A 22,518-nucleotide genomic window follows, 5' to 3' on the forward strand; every position below is an offset into this window, starting at 1 on the left:
AGAGGGCCAGTGGGTTACTGTTAGACTTTGCATCTTTTTGCGTGTTTCCCCTGAGTTTTTGTTTTCTGTCCTCCCGGTTTTGACTCTGTTTTTGCTGGTGTAATGATTCTCCACACTTTCTTCCCTGCATATCAGTGGTAAAGTGCAAGTGCTCCTGTTGTAAAATGTGTTATGGATTGGTATTTCCATGATTGGCTTATTTGATTTATGTGTCAGTCCCTAGTAAAGTGCACTGCATGTCCCAGGGCCTATAAATCAAAAGCTACTGGTGAGCTATAGCACTGGATTGTGCCACCCACGCAAACAGCCCGTGAAGTGTAACTCTGGCCTGCCATTGCAGAGCCTGTGTGCAGCCTGGGGCTGCTATGTCGACTTGGCAAGTGCACCCACTTACCAGTCCCTAAACCTTCGCTTTTCTACTGGTGAGTCGCCCCTAAGGCAGACCCAAGGTACCCCCATGGGCTGGGTGCAATGTATGTGCAATGACATGTCACACACACCAGGACATGCCCTGGTGTGTGTGACATGTCCTGATAGTGAAGTACAGCCTACTTCGCTTTTCACTATTGCAAGGCTACCTGTTCCCCATAGGCCAGAGTGGGCAGTTTGATTACAACATCCTATAATCCTATTTGACTCAGGGAACATGGTAGAAATTTGAGTTTAGTATGCCTGAACTCAGAATGATAAAATACATATTTAAGTGAAGTTGGTTTTAACAATCTGTGTTTGAAAATACCACTTTTAGAAAGTAGGTATTTTCTTGCCAAACCATCAAGCCTACCTCTGCGAGGTTGTGTATTGCATATCTGGTTTGTGAATGACAGTGGCTGGGGTGGCTCCAGGAGACCGGGTGAGTCAGCACAGGGCTGAATAGACACATCTACATGTAGAGTGGTGGGAGGAGGAGCACCTGGGACCTGAATAGGGCTGTGCCTGCCTTCCCCATTGCTGGCTCCACCTCCTGTGGTGCATCTGATGTCCCTGGCCTACACTTTCAAATAAAAAAGCAGGAGTCTTGTAAACAAAGTGTTCCAAGACTGAACAGAACTGGTTTGGATTTGGTACAGTACCCTCTGCCTTAAAACTCGCTGGAATCAAGGAACCTGCCAAGAAGAAGAGCTGGAAGAACTGCCAGGAGGAGTACTGCCCCATTGCTGTGTTGTTGCTTTGTTGGGTGGGCCTGCAGCTGCTGCTTCTGTCTTGGGCAGTGAAAGGACTGGATTGAACTTTCTCTACTTGTGCTGAGTATCTCCAAGGGCCTGATATCGAGCTGTCCTCCTGCTCAGAAGTATGAGGGACTTCACCACCCTCTGGGTACTGCTCCTGGAACCGCTGTTTCAGTTGCCACAGAGGATAGAAAACCGCGACCAACTCTGTCACTGACTCCGTCGCTGACTTGGTGTCCTGAAGGCACCGCAGACAGCACCATCTGCATATTGCACCGCAACCCTGGTCTCATGGATGACGACTGGCGCTGCCATCACCGAGCCGCTGCTTGCCCCGTAACCTGTGGACACCGCAGCCCGCACCGCCTCGCTTCACTTCGCTGGCCTGGTCTCACCGACACTGTCGCCGCTGGCTCAACACCCCTGACCGCCTCATTACGCACAGCTGTCCAGCTCGGCCAGTGCCAATTTCCGCCAACCGGCTCTGTCGCTTGCACCGCAATCTACCAGCACCGCATCGAGCACTGTCTCGCCCTGCACCACACACCTTGGTCTCACTGACGCCATCTGGATGATCGCCACCGAGCCGCTTCCTGCACCTCATCGAGAGGACACCTGCATCGCTTCCACTTTGCATCACAACCACGACGGACACCACTACTGGCTCGCACTTCCGTGTGAGCGGCACTAAGAAAAGTACTGTTAACTAGTCTGTTCATGCTGTTGCTGGTCCGTACCAACACGGTCAGCTGGAACTGCGAGTCTCTGTTTTTTTCAGCATCGCGGTCAGCTTGGATTGAGCTACCGACTCGTACGAACTGTGTTTTCAACGTATTTTTGCAATTTACAGACATCTTGCAAACTATCTATTTTTAAAGTACTGTATTGTGGATTTTTATCATTTTGTTCTTGTTTTAAGTGTATGAAAATATTGGATATTTTTTGTTAGAACTGGGATTTCTGGTTGGCTAAGGCTTGCGCCAAAGCCAGGCAGAAACCACCACTCTAGTCAGGGCAAGGGAGTTACACAACAAAGATAACCCTGGCTCACCCCCTTGGTAGCTTGGCACGAGCAGTCAGGCTTATCCCAGAGGCAATGTGTAAAGCGTTTGCGCAACACACACACACAGCAGCAACACACTAGGCACACCACAAAAAGGAACTCCACACAAGGTTATATAAAAATAGCCTTTGTATTACCATAAACACATTAGATCATAATCACACAGATACACTGTCCCAACTGGCACTGAGCAATGTTTACAGGGGATTATTTACACCAGGACAGGGACACGTGGGCCACTGTCGGAATCAGCACTTAGTAGAAATAGCACTTCTAGCACTTGATAGAAATAGTAGAGTAACTGTAGCACAAAATAACAATTGTAGAACACAACCAGTAACCACTGGTAAAAGGTAGGTACACACTACGCAATACTAATCACCATAGGCATAGATAACGCAGGGACACAAACTCACTAGTATAAACTATACTAGGAAAAACAACCTCCTAAGCATGAAAACATATTTAGAGGTATCTCAGGCATAAAGGCATTGCACATTACGCATAAATCACATTAGGCCTAACCAGTATAAATACAGAAGGCAATCTCCTCACTAGTCTAAACACATTAGACCCTACCTCCTTAGTATAACTTACATTTAGGGGCGTAAATCACAGTGAAGTACAATCTCACCAACACAAACCTCCATAGGTAAACCCATCTCTAGAGGTATCAAACACAGGGTACGTAACACATACTAAATGTATTACATTGCCTAGCACCACATTCAGAGCACATCAATCACATTAGGGCCTCGCGCCCTATACACATACCAGCCCCCTTGGCCAACTGGCCATCAAGAAGGGGCTTAAATGCCCTGTGTCCAGAATGTCAGGGCGTGCTGCCAATGCAGCGCCGGTCAGGGGTGCGTGCGCCTTCTGCGCAAACCTAAACATTGCAGCTGCCCACTACTTGATGGGCAGCTGAGGACACGAACAGGGCCTAAACACTGCAGCTGGCACTAAGTGCTGCGCATCTGTGGAGGCCAAAGTAGGAGCGAAGGGAGTGCGTTTCACTCCCTGGTCCAAAAGCGCATGTCCCCTGGAGCATATTAGCTCCCAAAGTAACTTTTTTTTTTTTTAAACCTTTATTATATCGTTCAACACAAGATACAAAAGTAACCCTGCAACGACAGGGGCCGGTACCACATGTATGCAACACGGATCAGTAATGCCAATAACACAGCTCTTCAGCCGACAACCCATGGGTCCGGCAGCGGTAAAGGATGGACGATGTATTGGAAACATTGCGAATCAAGGATATGAATAAGGTTTCATTTTATATTTAACCCCCCCCTAAGAACGAGATAAAGAAGAAGATACAGGACATCCGGAGCTACACACTCGGAGGTATAAAAATGCGGGTAGGTGTTAAAAGTAGTCGTGAATCAAAATAGACCAACAGTAAAAATGCAAGCGCCAGTAAGTTCACTAAGGGTAAAGAACAAAGCTACCTATCTATCATCACAGCCACCCACCCCAGACCCCGCCCACTCCTATACTTCAGGATGAAACCGAAAGTTATCGCTACCGGACCGTGCGAGAAAAAAGGAAAAAAGAAAAGGGGCCATAGAACACAACAAAGGCAAAATAACAAACCCTGCACCCCTGCAATGGCTACGGCCTACCCCACTAGCAGCGTGCCTGTCGCCCATAGGAACACCCGAAAAAGAGAGAGAGAGAGAAGAAAAAAGGGGCCATAGAACAAAACAAAGGCAAAATAACAAACCCCCCACCACCCTGCACCCCTGCAATGGCTACGGCTCAACCCACTAGCAGCGTGCCTGTCGCCCAGAAGCGTCCCTAAAAGAAGAAAGCAGCGGAGGAGGAGAAACAAAAAACACACTCCCGGACTCCCTTACCCCCCACCAGATGCGACCCCTCGGAAACAAGTTCGAAGTAAAGTGCACCGAAATACACAATCAATCCGGGGAAGTACCAAACATACCACCCGACTCCCGCAGTTCACAGGTCACAATCCCAGCAGCAAATTAAATTATTGTCCCGTGTCCTGAAAAGCCCCACAAGTTAACCCTGGCCAGTACGAATGTTCACTGGAGCACTTATAACCCCGGCCACAGCAACAGTGAGAGCGATAAAGCCTTCATGAAAATTCAAGTCAGTACGAACAAGCCAAGTAAAGGATAAAAGTTCACGATCTTCATAAAGCAAGCGAGGAAAAGCGCGGCAGGATGATAAAACTCTCCAATTGTCACAGGTGATCTTGTTAATGCAGTCAAGGTTGTCCATAGCGATATTCGGCGAGATAGGGCTCAAACAGGGAACGCTGACAATGTTCACGGGCGCGCAATCTGTATTATTGGAATCCGCAGCGCCAAAGGGATCCGGCTTCTGCACAGGGACCTCGAAGTCGGATATACGATGTTCCGTTGATGGCACCGCTGGCTGCGATGATGGCAAAAAGCCGCTGTCCGGTCTCCGGAAAAGATCGTCCATTATTACCGACAGTGCCTGGTAGTTGACGATGATCTGTGAGTGGAGCGCTCTAATGGCTGCCATTACGGCGTGCAGCGGTGGCGTGTCTTTTGTCCCCTCCATTTCCTCTCGCAGGCAACAGATCAGGATGCAAACCCTGGAGGCCGGCTTCTCCGGGGTAGCAGGCAAATCTGGAGCGGACACCAACAACAGGCGCTCTCACCTCACTATGTTACTCCTTCGCCGCTGATCTGGGCTCCCGTCCACACCCCCACAACAAGCTTACTGTGTCTCAGGGCATCGGATACGGGGCTGCAGCAAACAATGTGACACGCCGTAGTGTGTGTGTTGCAGGCAGGATACGAAATCGCCGTTAAAAACAGGAAGATTATATCTCCGTTCGGGAGACCGGACAAAGCCCAAGGTTCACAGCGATGTTGTTCAATTCCAGCCCGGATGGATTGGAAATTGAGGTTCCGGCTTCAGCTCCGGGGTAGGCCGAGAATGAAACACGGCGTATCTCCGTCACCCGGTAAGATAAAAAGTTCAGGATTGCGCCTTCAGAGTCAGGTACTCCTCATACATACGGGAGTCCGGTGTGAAATAACTTGCAGGATATACGACCTGCTGGCGGAGGTCGGCGGAGCCGGGAGCTTATGCAGCCATCTTGCTTGCTAGCGTAGCTCCTCCTCCCCAAAGTAACTTTTGCACCCAAACACTGCGACATCTTAAAGGGGGAGACCCGGGCCTCTCTGGCCCCTCATAGGCTCTTTGAAACGATTACTGCCCCATCGTTGGAGCCACCTAGGCTCTAGAGAGAAACGTGCCCCAAACATGGGAGCCACGGGGCTCAGGAAAACAATTATGCCCCAAAGGCGAGCGTGGGAGCAATCTAGCTCTGTCAATAATTAGTGCAAAGTGTTAGAGCCATCTGGGCTCTAAAAATGAACATGCTCCCAAGCACTGGAGCAGCGCGGGCTCCCAAAAATTAGCCCCATGACGTTGCAGCTGGCCCCTGCAAAAGTGGGGCAGCTGGAGAACAATGCCCATAAACATGAAGCGCACTGGCGCTTCGAATACACTGGCCCATGAAGTTGGAGCGGTCCGCTGCCATCTGGGGCCGCTCTACATGCCGCCACCACCACCACCACCATACTGTGCCTCGATAAGGCACTGACCCCTAAGAGCCCCCCGACTCACCGGATCTCTTCTGATGCGGGACTCTTCTCTTGGAGGCGGCGGGGAGCAGGCATCGGCATTGTGCCTCGCGACCCCCTCTACAGGAATCCCGCTGCTGGGCTTACTGAGGCGATCACGATGGCACCAGCGCAGAAGCACCTCCTCCTGCTCCGGCCATCTCCTCTTCACCCGGGTCCCCTCCTGGGACCAGGGATATGTGGGCAACCGCAGACGGCGCTCCCTTCAGTACACGGGAACCCTGCCCTGACAGACGCTTCTCCCTTCTCCACCGGGCCCCCTCCTGGGACCCAGGCTTCACCGCCATGCTCCGTCTCTCCCCACACGAGGAATCCCACCCGGCACGGCTTCCCTGACTCGTGGGGCTTCTCCAATCCCAGAGCGGCGGCGGGGCGACTTCCCTTCCAAACTGGAGGTCCCGCCCACCGTCAGGCACTATGGTGCCTGACTTACTGTTTTCGCCGCGGCGGTGAACTCCGGGGGACAAAATGAGGGGTAGGCTCCCTCTAAAGGAGGAATATTTCTGGAATGCGGGGTGGGCACCCGTTTAACTAGGCAAAGTCACGGGGTGGGTACCCGCTCATAAATTAACAATATCGCCAAGACACAGGGTGGGCACCTGCGCACCCCAAATACCAAAATAAGCGGGGTGGGCACCCGCAAGGAACACAAGGAGGGGGGAATCCCCAGGCAGGGGGAATCCCTCTAAAAAGGCTGCAGCCTCAGCGCTACGCCGCCCACAGGTTTTCCTGGGTAAAAAAATAACAGAAAAGCAGCACAGCGCTTTCAGGGCGCAAAAGGGGCTGCCAAAGTCTTTCAAAGGTTCAGGAAATAAAAAGCAAGGTAACAGGGTCCCAGAAAAATTCCTCACAGGTGAAGAGGGCAGAAGGACCCTAAAGTGTGGCTCAATGATGAGAGCGGCAGACCTTGATGCAGAGGTGTAGCCCGGGACCAGGGTTCAATTCCCCGCCTCGGCGGGTCTTGGGCTCAAATTTCCACGGACCTGATAATTCTCACCTCAGTGCCTATTCCAATCATGGAGTCCCACTCTGCAACTCTGGGCAATAGCTTTCTTAATCTCCACAATGGCCCCCACAACGCTAAGGATGCCTGGCCTCCACCTTGGGGGTACCCAGGAGTGGACGCCTCACAGAGAAAGCCAGGATGGGTTCCACAGCGGTATTCGTACAAGCACCTTGAGACCCTTGCGGGTGAGTAGTGCGCTATACAAGTATCAATTTACATTTAAAGAAGTCCTCCAGCATTCAGGGGCAGGGCAGGGCCCAGGGAGGCAAGCCTTCCCCTGGGCCCCAGCAGCAGCACGCCCCTGGTAGTTTCAAGTTAGAAAACAAGAACATTTTCATGGGGTCACAGCCCCTCTTTTATACACAAAATCCCTTTGTTTCCAATGGTGCAGGCAAGGGGCGAACCAGATGCAACTGGTTCTTGAGCACTTTGTTTTGATCAGCCCCTCTGCCTCTTCACAGGGTGGGTCAGGGACATCTGACACACCACAGGGGTTGGAGCCAGCATTGTGGAGGGAAGGCCCAGCCCTATTCAGGTCCCAGGTGCACTCCTCCCTCCCATCAACATGCAGATCTCTCCATTCAACACCGGGGCAGACCCATCCTGACTCCTGGAACCAGGTACACCAGCCAGCTCCAGCCAATCACAAGCCAGACAGTCAATTCACATTCACTGCACAGACATGCCAACCTCTAGAAGTGGCACTTCCACACTAGACACATTAAATCCACGCACATCATCGCACAGCATTTAATCTCAGGAGTTCGCACATACCAAACTCGACCCTGCACTCCCCACACATCAGGAACTACCATGGACACACATATCCCATGCATTCCTATGGTAGGGCAGGCCACTCTCACCACACATACACAGAGTGCGCACGCACTTTACACTGGACCACAGTAATTAAAGAAAAATATAACACTTACCTTCCCATCTCACCACAGTTCTAGATGGGTCCATCCTGCTGAAGTCTGCGGTAACTCAGCCAATCCTGGTGCAGCATTAACAGCGCCACTGCGCCAGGATTGGCTAAGAGCAGGGCTAATATTGCCTGTCTGAGTGCTAGGGGAGGAGGAGGAGGAGGGAAGGTGTGTGCGCATGCGTGGGCAAGTCATAAAAATAAAAATGCTGCCCTGCCTGCTGCGCTATTTCTTCTGCTGTCACTGTCACTCATTACCGCAGGCCCGCCCTCACACCCTTCCACGATGACGTCCAATGATTCTGTCGGGCTTGTACCAATACAGCTTTCTCTGAGAGCTACAGTACAGACTGTGTGTGAGTGCGCTCAATAATTTATTTTATTTTTGAATTGTTAATCGCACGAATGAGTGACGTGACGGTCGTCCATGGCTAGTGGGGCAACGCTCCAACGCCCCCAATGGACGCACCGCCGGTCCTCCGGTACCCAGTTGGGGCGGTCACCACATTACATTGCGAGGAGTTACGAATCTAGATGCCATCTTGTCTGAGTGCACAAGCAGCACCGGAACAGACGTCTGAGCTGCTTCTTGATTGTGCGAATTAAGTGCAGTAGCACACATTCCCCCAGAAAAACAACCGAGGCAGCTGGATACATGAGAGACGCCAGGTCTGGTGTTGCAATTTCTTGTTTATTTTTAATGATGTAAGGACGTCCAAAGCACGTAGCTCGGAGAGTTCAGCCCCGATCTGAGATCACAGTAGTTTTTCATTTCATTCACTATGCTTGCAACAACTAAATAAACAAATGACAGGGCAAGAGATGCCATGTTGTACTTCCATCTTAGCCCTGCAGCTGTGGCTTGTCCAGACACCTCAAAAGCAGTGCACATGTTGCATTGAATATTTACACAAACGATTGATGGTTCACATCCATGGGAGGGTAGACAGTCCTACATACAACTTTGGGACAAGTACAAAGTTGAATTATTTGTCACTCTGCACTGTAAGTAACATAGTATGCGATTAAGTGCCAGATGTATCAAAGGTTTTTACCCATTCTGTGTCGATGAGATTGTAGTCTGGCATCTAGTGACTCTGTTCAAATTGCTGAGACTCACAAAGGAATCGATTAAGCCAATCTGTGAAACTGAGCATTAGAGGGTATGATCTATACAAGTGATACAAGTAAACTCTCAATGCCACTGCATTTCTACTTATAAACCACTCGCATCGCTGTTATGCTACTCACAGGCTAAAAAAACAACTGCTGCATCTCCTACAGCTGTGGAAGACCATGCCGACATAAACATTTGCAAAATGATCACTGCAGGAGGAATAAACACAAACAGATTGGCTTACATAGTTCCTAAGAGGAGTACTTAATAGACGAGGTATCCTCCCTCCAACAGCTGTAAGAGTTTGTCTATGGTTGCTCAGTGTTAGTTCAAGTGGCCCTATCCATTATACATTTTTTATCATAACCATGGGCTACGTAAAAAAATGTTTTTTCTAAACAAATCCATTACATGTGAATATACTGTAAATCAATCATGGCTCTAGCCCACACGCATCAGCTTGTACACTCCTGATGTACGGCATTACAAACATACATCATTTACATAGTGTGGCATTTCTTTATACATTCCCTTGCTTAAATAAAGAAACCTAAGAGAAAGAAAAAAAGACTGCCATAGGAACAGTAACAATGACCGAAAACCATAACTGAATATTGCTAGATATATCGATCTGTCTTCACCCAGTAAGAGCCCAAACTTTGTATCAAACATTTTCCTACCCACACTGGCTTCTGCGCTCCAGTTGCTCCAGAGTACCCCACCATAATTTTCATCAAATTTGGCTTTCACTCTCACTGTGTACATCACATCTCGTTGAGCACTGTCAATTATACAATTGTTCTTGCCGGTGATCTAAAACAGTGAAAAAGGGTTTAAACAGTTATAAGCATGAACCTTATGACAAAATGATGACCAGTTAATTTTGTGATTTAAAATTCATCACGTACAACATGGAAATTTCATGAAAAACTCTAGATTACTTTCAATACCCTCCCAGTGTTATGAGCCAGGGCATTAGGGACCACCACTTTTCCCTTTCTCCAAACAGGCTATACAACAATCTCTATATTCTCTGAACATTATGTGTTTTTCATCAAATTGGATACTTTTTCAAATTTGTCTTAACCCACTCTTGGATTAATCTGTGCTAGAAATTAAAAACGATACAGCCATATAGAGAGAACTCACATAAAATACGCCTACATGTAATAATGGACAATTGAGCATTGCTCGTCGACAAGATCTTACACAAAGCTAACCTATCCCTCTTCTTATACAGAAATCTCACATGCTTAGGTGTTAAATAAAAACATTAATCTGGTTACAAAGACCATGTAGTCCCTAGTTTTGCACAGCAAAGCTATATTACTTTTATACCATCATGCATCTGACAGCTCAGCTGTTCTCGTGTTACACAGCCTCTTAAGCATGATTTCTCTAGCTGGGAAGCTTTAACTGAGGAAGAGATCTCACAGACCAAAGCCAATAGCAAGAGAGGCATCACCTGAACCATTAATCTAGGAAAATATCTTTCTCCTTGAAACTTACAGAAGAGTAGTCAGAACGAATATACTACCAGAGTGGCTTCAGGGTATTGCTTTATCTAGAGTAACTAGGGATGGTATTGCATGTAGGATGCAGTGTTAAGGTCATTATAGATTTTCAAAGGTCTGGCTGAATCAGTGAAGCATCTAGCATCTAGATGTTGCGGACCTGGGAAGAAAACCGCCTTGATTGAGATTTACAAAAATATGATCTAAAATTAGTTTAATATCATCTAGATTCTTACCAGTGTGCCTACTAATTTTCTTAAAGTGAGGATTTTATCTTATATAAATGACAAGAGGTATATTGAATCTACCAAAGTTAGCACCATCCACCAGAACATGTCTTTGCCTATAGTTGAGTTACGGGAGTCATATCTAATTATTGTACTATTTGAAGAGGATCGAATTATGTTCACAAAACGGTATCTGAATTTACTAACTTGAGCTCTGACTAGGGCTCTCGGTTTTATGGTATTTTTATTTTATTTTTAACATTTCTGTCTGTATTTATTCATATTTATTTTTTAGTCATTTTATCTGTATTTATTCATATTTATTTTGTGTATAAACGAAGTTGTAAAACTGTATATTTCCATATTTATTTAACTGATAGACATGCACTCATACTTTGATGTAAGTAGTGATTTAGCTATTTAACCTGCAACATATTACGTAACAATACAGCCACTAAATATTAGTATTATACCACAAATGTATGTTGACATATGCCATTATTTATAGAATTTCAACTTTTTTAAAATTTCCCATGCTGTCCATCTGCTCAGCTGTTGGGCTACAATTCATGAAAGACAGCATGGAGAGTCACTTAAAAGAAGCACAGTTTTCTGTATTTATCCACTTTTAAAAATAAATGCAGACAGAAAACACATTGTTTTCTGTCTGCATTTATCTGTAAAAATCCGTAAAAACTGAAAACAGGGAGCCTTAGTTAGGACTCACAATGCCTGATGCAGAGCTAGCAGCCAAGGGGAAAGGCATGTCAAGGCATAATTAAAGCATCTGTTTAAAGAACAAAAACAACATTCTGCTGTTCTTTCTTCCACACTCCTTTTCTAGCTGGACGTTGACAAAAAGAAAGGAGATATGTAAGGCAAAAATGTTTATCTTTTGCACGCCTTATGTAATTACAGAAATGTTAGAATCTTTCTGCATGTTTCTACCAATTCCGAGCTACTGCACTTTTTTTTTAACTGACTAGTATAAAAGCTGCTTTTTTTATGTATTTAATTTTGCACTAGAGATCCTATTTGTATTCTTCCTGTTTGCAAGCATGCTCTCTTTTTCATATGAAAGAATTATGTATCAAGGATTTAAGAAGTTTGTCGGAAACGTGATGGTGGAACCGTGTATTATATGGAATAAGATCCCCCCATGCCGTAAATAAGGTGATTGCAAGACAACTCGGAGTTACTTTGGTCTTATTTATCTACATGGTCATGAAACAGCTTGGTGATTTGAATTATTCTTAAACAGTACGGTAATGGGTATATTATCCAATACATACTGCCTTTTCTTTTGTTTAATTGACTCTTGGTGTTCACACCTATGACTCTTGTTTCCAAGCCCTTATTCTCAGTATTAAATGCTACTGTCAATTTATATTTTTCATTCCAGCATTCTTTGCCAGACCACTTCCCAATAGACCAGTCTGATTTGATTGCCTGCAGGAAATGCATTGGATAAATGATATTTGAAGTTCTTATCCATGCCTTCTTAGACTCTTAGTATCAATTGTCTTCATAGACTCTCAGTATCAATTTGGGATTTTTGCTCTCTAGCAGAATAATTTCAGAAGCACTGAGTGCATTCACAAACAATTTAGGGACATTCTTCTCTTGATCAGGTTGTTTTTCCACTTATACTTTTCCTGTTATTAGAAGCCAACATCATTAGATTCGCATTTGTTTCTGCAGAGCTTGAACGTTATTTTTGGCAGACGTACAGATTAACAGGTAGTGATCACTGCAACACTTCTTATTATCCACCACATCTAAGTAAGATGAAATCAGTTAAACATCTCTTTCCTGGACTATATTTACTACTTTGCACAGGTGTATCAGCTAAGGATCTCCTTTTCTTTTTTCTCAACTATAATCAGTCAGGTAGGTTATAAAGGCTTCACCTTGTTCATCGCTGCTTCATTAGGATATTGACTGGGACCAATTCCAGAAGTGTCTTCTTCCAGTATTAAATCCACCTTTATCTTTTACTATAATCATATTGTCAGTATCTTTGGGGTACCATGAACCCTATTTGCTCTAAATCGGATACAGTCAAAGAGCTTATCCAAAGCCTCTTACACTTTTTCTCATTCCATCCTTTCAGTATTGTCATAGATAGTCATAAATAGCTCAATATTCTGAAATGCAACTCTTGCACATATTATATACTTTGAGTTACCTTTAATTTCCACCCAACAACTTTTCCAATACCACAGGATCAATATGGTGATCCTTAGGCCTCCATATGGTCTTCCTTTCTGCCTCTCTTCAGCTAATTTATTGTTATATATCCTAGTCCATAAATAGCTTACATGTGCCATGAGTCCTGAAAATTTAGTCCAAGATATTGTTTGTATCTGCTCATAATTTTTCTTCTTGGTGTCGATTACTCAAACTAAACTTGCACCCTAGCTCTTCTATCTATGAATCTATAATGTTGGGAGTTCTTAGTCAATCTGATCCAAACCTGAATCCAATATTCCCATCGCATAGGGTTTCCTAATCTGTCAGCCCCATCAGGAAAAGTAGAAGTTATGGAATTAGATTATGCAGTAATGCATAATGCAATAATACCATAGGATGAAGGCTTAGACTTTCCAACTTTACCACTATTAAGACTCCCAACACCACCAATCTTACCTCTCATTCCCTACGGCCTTTTCTGAGCTTGGATTTCCTCTGGGTGGATATGTATATTGCCTTATTACTTTTTTGTCGTATAGATTTCCTTGTGGATAAAAACCCCTGGAGGCTTTACTTTAATATCTGTACAGAATTGATGATCTGAAAGCTCAGACTTTAATGGCTGGTGCATAATCAACGGTATCCACCTAGAGTTTTTAAATATTACCTTTATACTTTTACATTCACACGGTTTCCTATTCAAATCTATGATTGTCCTTCTTTGTTTAGAGTGGATATCAGTAATCTTGATGCCTTAAATCTAAAACATGTTCTTGAACCAATCGTATACTGTATTTGTAAGTGATGTAGAATCTCCTATAAGTGGAACAATTTCCATTATCAAAGTAAGGGTAGTTGCCCCTGGTGGTTTATGCAAAATCCTGTTAGTTTAGGGATTAATATCAGCAACAGCAGACACTATATTTTCATATCTTCCATATGCTCATGTGTGCTACTCAAACCTCGGGTTGCTGTTATTACAAGGATGCTTTCTGTATCTTCTTTCTCTTCACAAACATTAGCAGCACACTCATGAGTTGCGTTAGTGTTTCCTGCCACAATTTGATTTTTTGTGGCTTTCTAAACCTTATTGCATCATGTAATAGCAATTGCTCTCAGAGGCATGACCGAAAACCAAACCTGTGCCAACAGCCCGCTGTGCATGACCAAACACAGAAAAAATTCTGCTCACACTACGGTTATAAAGCAAAAAATAAACATTACTGAAATTCAGCAGTTAAGGTAAGCAACATAACCATAACACATCCAGCTTCCCAATATACTATGCATGACCAAACACTTGATCGAGAACACTAGTCAAAGTTGGGCACCATGACATATCTCTACAGGTAGAAGTGTAGAAAGCTTGACATGGTCAAAGGGGAGATCCTGCGCCCAAAGAACACAGACCATATGTCACGTGCATCACATTTGGGTGAAAGAACTGAGTGCAAGACTAATCACAATTTTCTGCTGGTTACTGTTGAAGTTGCATCTAGTCTTACCACATTTTGAGACTGAGAATGAGATCAGAAGCACTGCTAGTTTCATAAGTTGGACTACAATATTCCCCAAGGTACACAAAATCTGTTTTGTCTACAGGCCTTTAAGAATGTTTAAAGACGTATGTAGGGTAGCAGGCATGCTATACATAGGGCGTGACATGCTATGACCAGGCATTCTCACAGGCCATGGAATTGTCCCTGTAAATGATGACCACAGGGTATGAGCTGCTGCCTTGCCCTGCAGATGCTATGGACATGTATGGTACATGACAACTGTCCTTTATACTCTGCTGTGTAAAACATACTCCAGGGCATTACCACAGTGGGAACTGTATAGCGGGGTACTGAGCAGAGTACATAATATGGCCACAACTCCTATGATAAAGTTACATTACTGTTACACAGCAAACCTCAAAACTACTGAAAATGTACAGTTAAGTTAGTTCATCAACCACAAGGCCCCCTTGTACTTTGAATGACCTCACACTCAATTTCGCAATTTACATCATAAATTACATCACATATGACATTACCAATTACATCTTTTATCCTGTGTTAGGACAGTGGACACTCAGGCGATAATCTGTGCCTATGTTCTGTAAGGGTATGCCCTGAACCCATGTGCATGTAGAAGCACAGGATACACAAAGACACACTCACACATCCCTCCTGTTAGACCTGGCATCCTTGGCGTGGTTTCCCCTGACTTTCTGATCTCTACCTCCTATGTTGTTGATTCAATGCTGGATAATGTTTTGCTGGTTTAGATGCTTTGGGCACATTGCCACTGCTGATCAGTGCCAAAGTGCAAGTGCTCCTAGTAGGGCCTGTACAGATGTAATGGACATGCTGCAGTAGTGGATTACTGCCAGATTCGTTTTCACTGTAGCAAGGCTACCTTGCCCATAGGACAGAATGGAGGGGGGGTGGGGGCCCATGGGGACCTGCCTATCTTCCCCCAGGAACAAGATCGAGAATACAAACTTGGTTTCTCCGGACTCAGAAATTCATAATACAACTTTTAGCCTGGATGGTTTTTGAATGTGGTGTCTGAAAATAGCACTTTTAAAAAGTGACTATTTTTCTGTCCAGTCTGCCTGTGGGCCTGCCTGGGTGTGCGAGTTCGAGGGAGTGTGACAGGATCTGGGAAAACTCCAGCGGTGGGATGATAGATGGCTGCCCCTGAAGGTTAGGGGGAGGAGTGGTGCTGGGCTGTACCCTGCCTCTTGAGTTACCGGCTCCCCTGTCGGCTGGATGACGGATGTCCCTGCCTCCCTGCTTCAAAGGGAAAGATTCCCCAGAACCGAGAGACTCCCACCGCCAGAGCCTGGACAAGGGCGACCCGTGCTTAAATCACAAAACCTCAAAGGCATCAAAGACAATTTTCTGTATAAAGGAAAGACCCGTGTACTTTAGAATCAGACTACTTCTGACTGAAGAGGAGATGCCCTGCTGAAGAGGACACCATAAGAAGACCCCAGGAACAGTGCTACCATTGCTGTGTGTCTGGAAGCTGACCTGCTGTCTTGTCTTGTCCTGCCTAAGAGGGACCGTTGGGACTGTGCTGTGTGCTTTGTCCCCCTCCTGTCAAGAAGAACTCTCCAAGGGCTAGAAGAAGAGCTAGCCTCCTGGCCCCAGAGTCCAGGGACAAAGAAACTCTGCAGTGGTCATCGCCTTTCTCCCTCCTTCTTGCTGTGTGCGGGGGAATGACTTGTTGGTGACTTGAATTGCCGAGGGAGAGAGGGTGCTGCGGTAGCTCGTGGGCTCGCATCCTCCCTCCCCAAGCTCGAACTTCAGACAGCATCGCCAGAGCTCAGGAGGCCTCCTGCCTGCCACTAAACAGGAGCACCGTGGGCCCCTGACTCTGCCCGAGAAAACCCGGCGTCCCCCGGTGCTCCAACATCGAGATCTGCAAGGCACCGGGAGCTGCGAAATGAAGGGGAGGCTCGCCCAGATCGCCGCGCTGTGATTGGCTGGTGGCCCGCCGCGTCACTGGAAAGCCGCGAAGGGATTGGCTGGCGGCCCGCCGCGTCACCGGAAAGCCGCGAAGGGATTGACTGGCGGCCCGCCGCGTCATCGGCAAGCTGCGCAGGGATTGGCTGGCAGCTCCTACCTCACCCCGAGAAGGAGCATGAATTGCCCCAGCGAGCGAGGAGGAATACCGGTCCCCCGAGACCCGGGAGCCGAGCAGCCTGCAGCTTCCCCCCCCAGGTAACGCTCGAGTGTGGGACAAGTGCGAGCGCGTCCACCTGGGGGGAGAGGGAGGCCCAGCGTGTGTGCCTCGCCCGCGTCAGCCAGCGAGGGAATCCCCTATTGCCAAGCCCCTCCCCGCACCCTCGTACTGGCACCAGAGTGTCCCCATAAAGAGAGGGGCAGTCCCTTTTAACCACAGACTGCTCGGGGTGCATTCTGAGGTGCCCAATCTTCCGCAACAGACTCGTTTTTACGTTTAAGAACACTTTCCATAAGAAGAGTACTTTTGTTTCAACAAGCCTATTTTTATGATGGTTTATGTCCGTTTTAAGTCTGCCTAACAGTATATAAAAATACTATTTTTATATCAAACCTGTGTGATGTCCATTTGTGGTACTTAAATAAACATAGAGAATCCAACTCAAGAAGAGGAAGGGGGGAAGAGAGTGATCAGCAAATGTTGAAGCACTCAGTGTTCTGTAGAATACCCCTCACACACCAAAAGGCCCCTTGGTGTCATGCTTCATCATCGGAGTCCTCACACCCCTCTATCGGGATGCGGCGTGCTGCGACCTGCGACTACGCGGGAGCACTTATAGGAATGACTATGTGTGGTGTGCGGTGTGTGGGGTGTGTTGTCATACGTGAGTGGTGGGATGTGGTGAAAGATTAAAAAGTACCTGGCACATGAGTGTTTAAGAAAAAATTTATTCTGAACTCTGGCTGGTACTATTAAAAGAAGTGCAGTGTGAGGTCGAACCTGTTGAGTTAAGGAACAGGACCTCTGGTGTGCGTTGTCGACATGTTTCGGAGACAAGCTCCTTCTTCAGGACTGGGGCACAACCTCCCAACCTTACTCACGTCGTGTTTTAATAAAAATAGTGTATTTACAAAAAAGTGACAATCTTAAGGCTAAGTGTGCCTACAGCGGTCTGCTACAAGTACAATGACCTGTAGAAAGACAAAAGAGAACAACTAATGGTTACCCATGTAGCGGGTAGTTCAAGCAGGTGCAGCCACCTGGAACCTCACCATATGCTTATATTAAGCCTGTTAAAAAGGAAAAGTGCTCACAACACAAACATAAAACACAAAAGTTACTAGGAGTTATACTTGGTTGTAATCATACTTGTGAAGCTTGCTTGTGGGCTTCATGAGCAGAAAAGGACGTCGGGGGTGTTGCTTGATACGCAATCTGTGGTGAGGAATGATGCAGGTTTTAATAAATCATTCTCACTTACTTAGGCGGGAGAAAGCTGATGGTGGTTTCTCGGTTGTTATTCTGCATGATACTCACATGATCGGGACGCTTTGATCACCGTCTTACCCCTGGCGCTGCTCCGCTGGTATGAGGAAGTGGACTAGTTAATACTATTTATACCCAAAGGGACCACTAGGCGGAGGCGTCTAATTGACCATATAGGGGTGTTCCGGTGTTTAAGTATGTGCCCATGTATGGAGTATCCGCTCCTCCACCATACATAATCCTCATATGTCAAATGTGGGTTCTCACAGGATCAGTGTGTTGCCAGACGTATGTTGCGCATGCGCGTGAATACCTGTTTTTTCTTCCGCGCATGCTCAAAGTGTCCTGATCATGTGAGTATCATGCAGAATAACAACCAAGAAACCACCATCAGCTTTCTCCCGCCTAAGTAAGTGAGAATGATTTATTAAAACCTGCATCATTCCTCACCACAGATTGCGTATCAAGCAACACCCCCGACGTCCTTTTCTGCTCATGAAGCCCACAAGCAAGCTTCACAAGTATGATTACAACCAAGTATAACTCCTAGTAACTTTTTTGTTTTATGTTGTTTGTGTTGTGAGCACTTTTCCTTTTTAACAGGCTTAATATAAGCATATGGTGAGGTTCCAGGTGGCTGCACCTGCTTGAACTACCCGCTACATGGGTAACCATTAGTTGTTCTCTTTTGTCTTTCTACAGGTCATTGTACTTGTAGCAGACCGCTGTAGGCACACTTAGCCTTAAGATTGTCACTTTTTTGTAAATACACTATTTTTATTAAAACACGACGTGAGTAAGGTTGGGAGGTTAGGCCCCAGTCCTGAAGAAGGAGATTGTCTCCGAAACATGTCGACAACGCACACCAGAGGTCCTGTTCCTTAACTCAACAGGTTCGACCTCACACTGCACTTCTTTTAATAGTACCAGCCAGAGTTCAGAATAATTTTTTTCTTAAACACTCATGTGCCAGGTACTTTTTAATCTTTCACCACATCCCACCACTCACGTATGACAACACACCCCACACACCGCACACCACACACCACACATAGTCATTCCTATAAGTGCTCCCGCGTAGTCGCAGGTCGCAGCACGCCGCATCCCGATAGAGGGGTGCGAGGACCCCGATGATGAAGCATGACACCAAGGGGCCTTTTGGTGTGTGAGGGGTATTCTACAGAACACTGAGTGCTTCAACATTTGCTGATCACTCTCTTCCCCCTTCCTCTTCTTGAGTTGGATTCTCTATGTTTATTTAAGTATCATTGTGGAGCAAGAATCCAACCCTTTGCTCTACCTCCCTCTTGTGTTTTTTTGACACGTCCGTTTGTGGTATTCATTGTCATTACTGAAGGTGTTGGTGCAAATATTTTACACATTGCCCTGGAGATAAGCCTGTTTGCTCTGCCAAGCTACCAAGGGGGTGAGCAGGGATTATCTTTTGACGTACATCCACCTTGCCTTGACTAGAGGAGAGGGTCCCTAGTTGGTCAGAGGCCGTGGCCCTACCAAGTATGGACTCCCAATTCTAACATTGGTGGTGTAGCGGTGGGATGAGGACGTGTGTTTGCGCCTGACCTACAGTGATTGATTGGTGAGCACCACTAGTTTAGTGCAAACCTACATAACCACATACCGAATCATTGGCTCCTGGTTCTATTTTTGAATTTCTGTGAAGCACCATGTCACCGCCCAGTGAAAAGGCGCCAAGTGAGAAGGAAACCAGTACAAAGGGAGAAGTTGAATTTGACATTGGGGATCTATATTCCTATCACAAGGATGCTCTCAGGAAGTACTGCAGAGATTTTGGGTGCTCCATTAAAAGCGGCTCTAGAAAGGACGAGCTGCAGGAAGCCTTAAAGGTCTGGTGGGAGGCCAAGGAGGCCGCAGAGACAGGTGGTGCAGAGACGGAGAATCCAACAGGGAATGGCTTTGGAGCGAAGAATCTGCCAATAAGCGGACCAGCCCCAAGGGCTGACAGCACCCATTCCAGCAGGGGTCTCTCCCCGGAGGAAATTCAAGAGAACCAGAGAGCGCGGGAACATGAGCTAGCAGTCCTGAGGCTCAAGGCCCAGATGGAAGAAAGGAAGTTACTTCTGGCCCATGAGGTGAGCATGAGAGAACTGGAACTAAAAGCTAAACAGTGGGAGTCCGGTTCAAATGGTGGCAGCGTACAGCCAGTGCATGGGTCTAGGGTATACCTCCCCAAGGACATAGTTCAGAATTTTCAGAGGGGGGAGGATATCTATGCGTGGTTCACAGCCTATGAGATTGCTCTTAAGATGGGTAAGGTGCCTATGGAGGATTGGGGGGCGGGCCTGTGGAAGCATTTTGAGGCTTCTGGGAGGGATGTCCTCTCACCCTTAGAACTGGCAGGCAAGATGACCTATCCCCATATGAAGGAGGCCCTATGCCTCAGGTATGGGCTTACCCCAGAGCAGTATAGACAGGAGTTTAGGAACTTTAAAAAGTTAGAGTCCAGTACATGGGTGGAGTGTGTGAATCTGTATACGCGTGCATTGGAAGGTTGGATAAAGGGAAGCAAGGTAACTGATTATGAGGGGTTGTTCCATCTGGAATGGAATGGAATGAAAATTTGTAAAGCGCGATGGCTACCCAAAGGTGTCCCAGCACTGTAGACAGACTGGAGGGTTGAACTGTAGGGCGGGGGTGGGGGGAGCAGAGGGTGGGTTAAGTGTGAGATTTATTAAAAAGCCAAGTTTTTAGGAGTTTATCTAATTAGTTGGGAGCACTTGAGCAGTCTATGTGTTCCAGAGCTGCGCCAGCATCTTTTGGATAGCAAGTTAACTGATCCCAGGGAGCTTGCTAAGGAGGCGGACCGCTAGACCAGCACCAGGGTCCACAAGGGGATCGTGGGTACCACAGCCAAGGTGGGACAGGGTCCCCAGCAGAAGAGTGGGGGGGACACAGGTAACAAGAAGGAGTTCCCTAAAGGGCCCCAAAACAGTTCAGCTGCAACGGAGTCCCCAACCCCCCCAGTCCCGGGCACCCCCACCCCCTAAGGGTGGGCGTACCTTTCAAGGCCCCATTAGGTGTTACAACTGTAATGGGAATGGTCACATTGCCCTGAGGTGCCCCCAGAAAGCCCCCACACCCCCGGTCACTCCCAAACCTAGTTTGGTGAGTGTAAACTTGGGGGAGGAGTTAATACCTAGTGGGAAGGAGGAGCTGGCAGTGATGACCCTGGTCTCTTTAGGAGACCGAGAGATGGACCAGGAAACCGACCTGCCGGACAACACTAAAAAGTACCAGCAGTGGGTGACCGTCAACGGTAGGGAGGTGGAGGCTCTCAGGGATACAGGAGCTAGTGTGACATCTGTCAGGTGTAAATGGGTCCCTGAGGAGCAGGTTATCCCAGATGTGCTTCACCCGGTGGTGGCCGCTGACAACTCGGTGCGCCTTTGCAAAATGGCGCAGGTTCCCTTTGAGTGGGGGGGGGGGTCTCAGGCCCCTTGCGAGTTGTGGTGAGGCCCACCATGCCAGTGGACTGTCTGTTAGGCAACGACCTGGAGAGTTTCCCCTGGAAGGAGGTGGAACGCCAGAGACATCTGGAGATGGTAGGGTGTCCTGAGTGGGCCTGTGTGACCACTCGGGACCTGGCCGCCAGTAAGGGTGGTCAAGCAGACCTGGAGCCGGAAACAGTGGCCCAGGTACCTGCCCAGAGGAAGGAGAGCAGGGGGCGTGGGAAACCAGCCCCGGCCGTTCCCACGGTCCAGGAGGAAGCAGACCCGGAGGGGGATGCTCTGGTACCTACGGGGGAACAGGTAGCCGAACTGGGAGACTTGCCTGAGCTGACCCATTGGCAGCAAAAAGGGGGTCCCTCCAGGGAGGAGTTCTGCAAGGTGCAGAAAGAGTGCCCTTCTCTTATTGGTATGCGGCAACAGGCTGCAGACCAGGCAGCAGGTGGAGAGTCCAAACACCATCTCATTTACTGGGAAGATGGGTTGTTGTATAGTGAGCCTAAGGTCACTGAGCCCGGTGCAACCCGTGTGCTGGTGGTACCCGAGCGCTTCAGGACCTTCCTACTGGGTCTGGCCCATGACGTACCTCTCGCAGGACTTTCAGCGGCTTGTCACCCATTTCTACTGGCCTCAGATGAAGAAGGACGTGGGAACTTTTTGTAGGACTTGTCAGACTTGCCAGGCCAGTGGCAAAAGTGGAGGAAAGTGCAAGGCACCCCTCCAACCCTTCCCTGTGGTCAGCACCCCTTTTGAACGGGTTGGCATAGACATTGTGGGGCCGCTGGAACCCAAGACAGCCCTAGGCAACAGGTTCATCCTGGTCTTGGTGGACCATGCGACCCGGTCCCCGGAAGTTGTCCCTCTCCGGACAATCACAGCCCCTGTGGTGGGCCCTGCATTGATGGGGATCTTCTCCTGGGTGGGATTTCCCAGGGAGGTGGTATCCGACAGGGGGACCAACTTCATCTCTAAGTACATGAAGTCTTTGTGGGAAGAGAGTGGGGTAACTTATAAGTTCACCACTCCTTACCACCCTCAAGGGAATGGTCTGGTCGAATTTCAACCTGGGCAGAAGGTGTGGGTGATGGCGCCGGTGGAGCCTTGTGCGCTTCAGGATAAGTGGACTGGGCCGTATAAGGTGGTGGAGCGCAAGAGCGATGTAACCTACCTGGTTAACTTTCAGTGTCCCAGGAACCCTCTGAGGGTCCTACATGTGAACCGC

General features: G+C 47.5%; 1 protein-coding gene across 3 annotated transcripts in view; it reads right to left on the minus strand.

Moving 5' to 3' along the window:
- The window catches only part of IL13RA1 (interleukin 13 receptor subunit alpha 1), a 246,991-nt gene that overhangs the window by 87,203 nt on the left and 137,270 nt on the right, over nucleotides 1-22,518 (minus strand). For 2 of the 3 annotated variants that reach the window (XR_015295297.1, XM_086918716.1), the window contains exon 7: nucleotides 9,618-9,746. Coding sequence is in view for 2 of the 3 variants with exons in the window: in XM_086918716.1 (XP_086774842.1) it covers nucleotides 9,618-9,746 (129 nt within the window). In the remaining variant the exon portion in view is untranslated. Of the gene's footprint in view, nucleotides 1-9,613; nucleotides 9,747-22,518 lie in introns of all 3 variants that reach the window. The other variant, XM_086918715.1, reaches the window with a different exon arrangement.

The sequence above is a fragment of the Lissotriton vulgaris genome, chromosome 4_1 (genome assembly GCF_964263255.1).
Source record: "Lissotriton vulgaris chromosome 4_1, aLisVul1.2, whole genome shotgun sequence".
NCBI lineage: Eukaryota > Metazoa > Chordata > Amphibia > Caudata > Salamandridae > Lissotriton > Lissotriton vulgaris.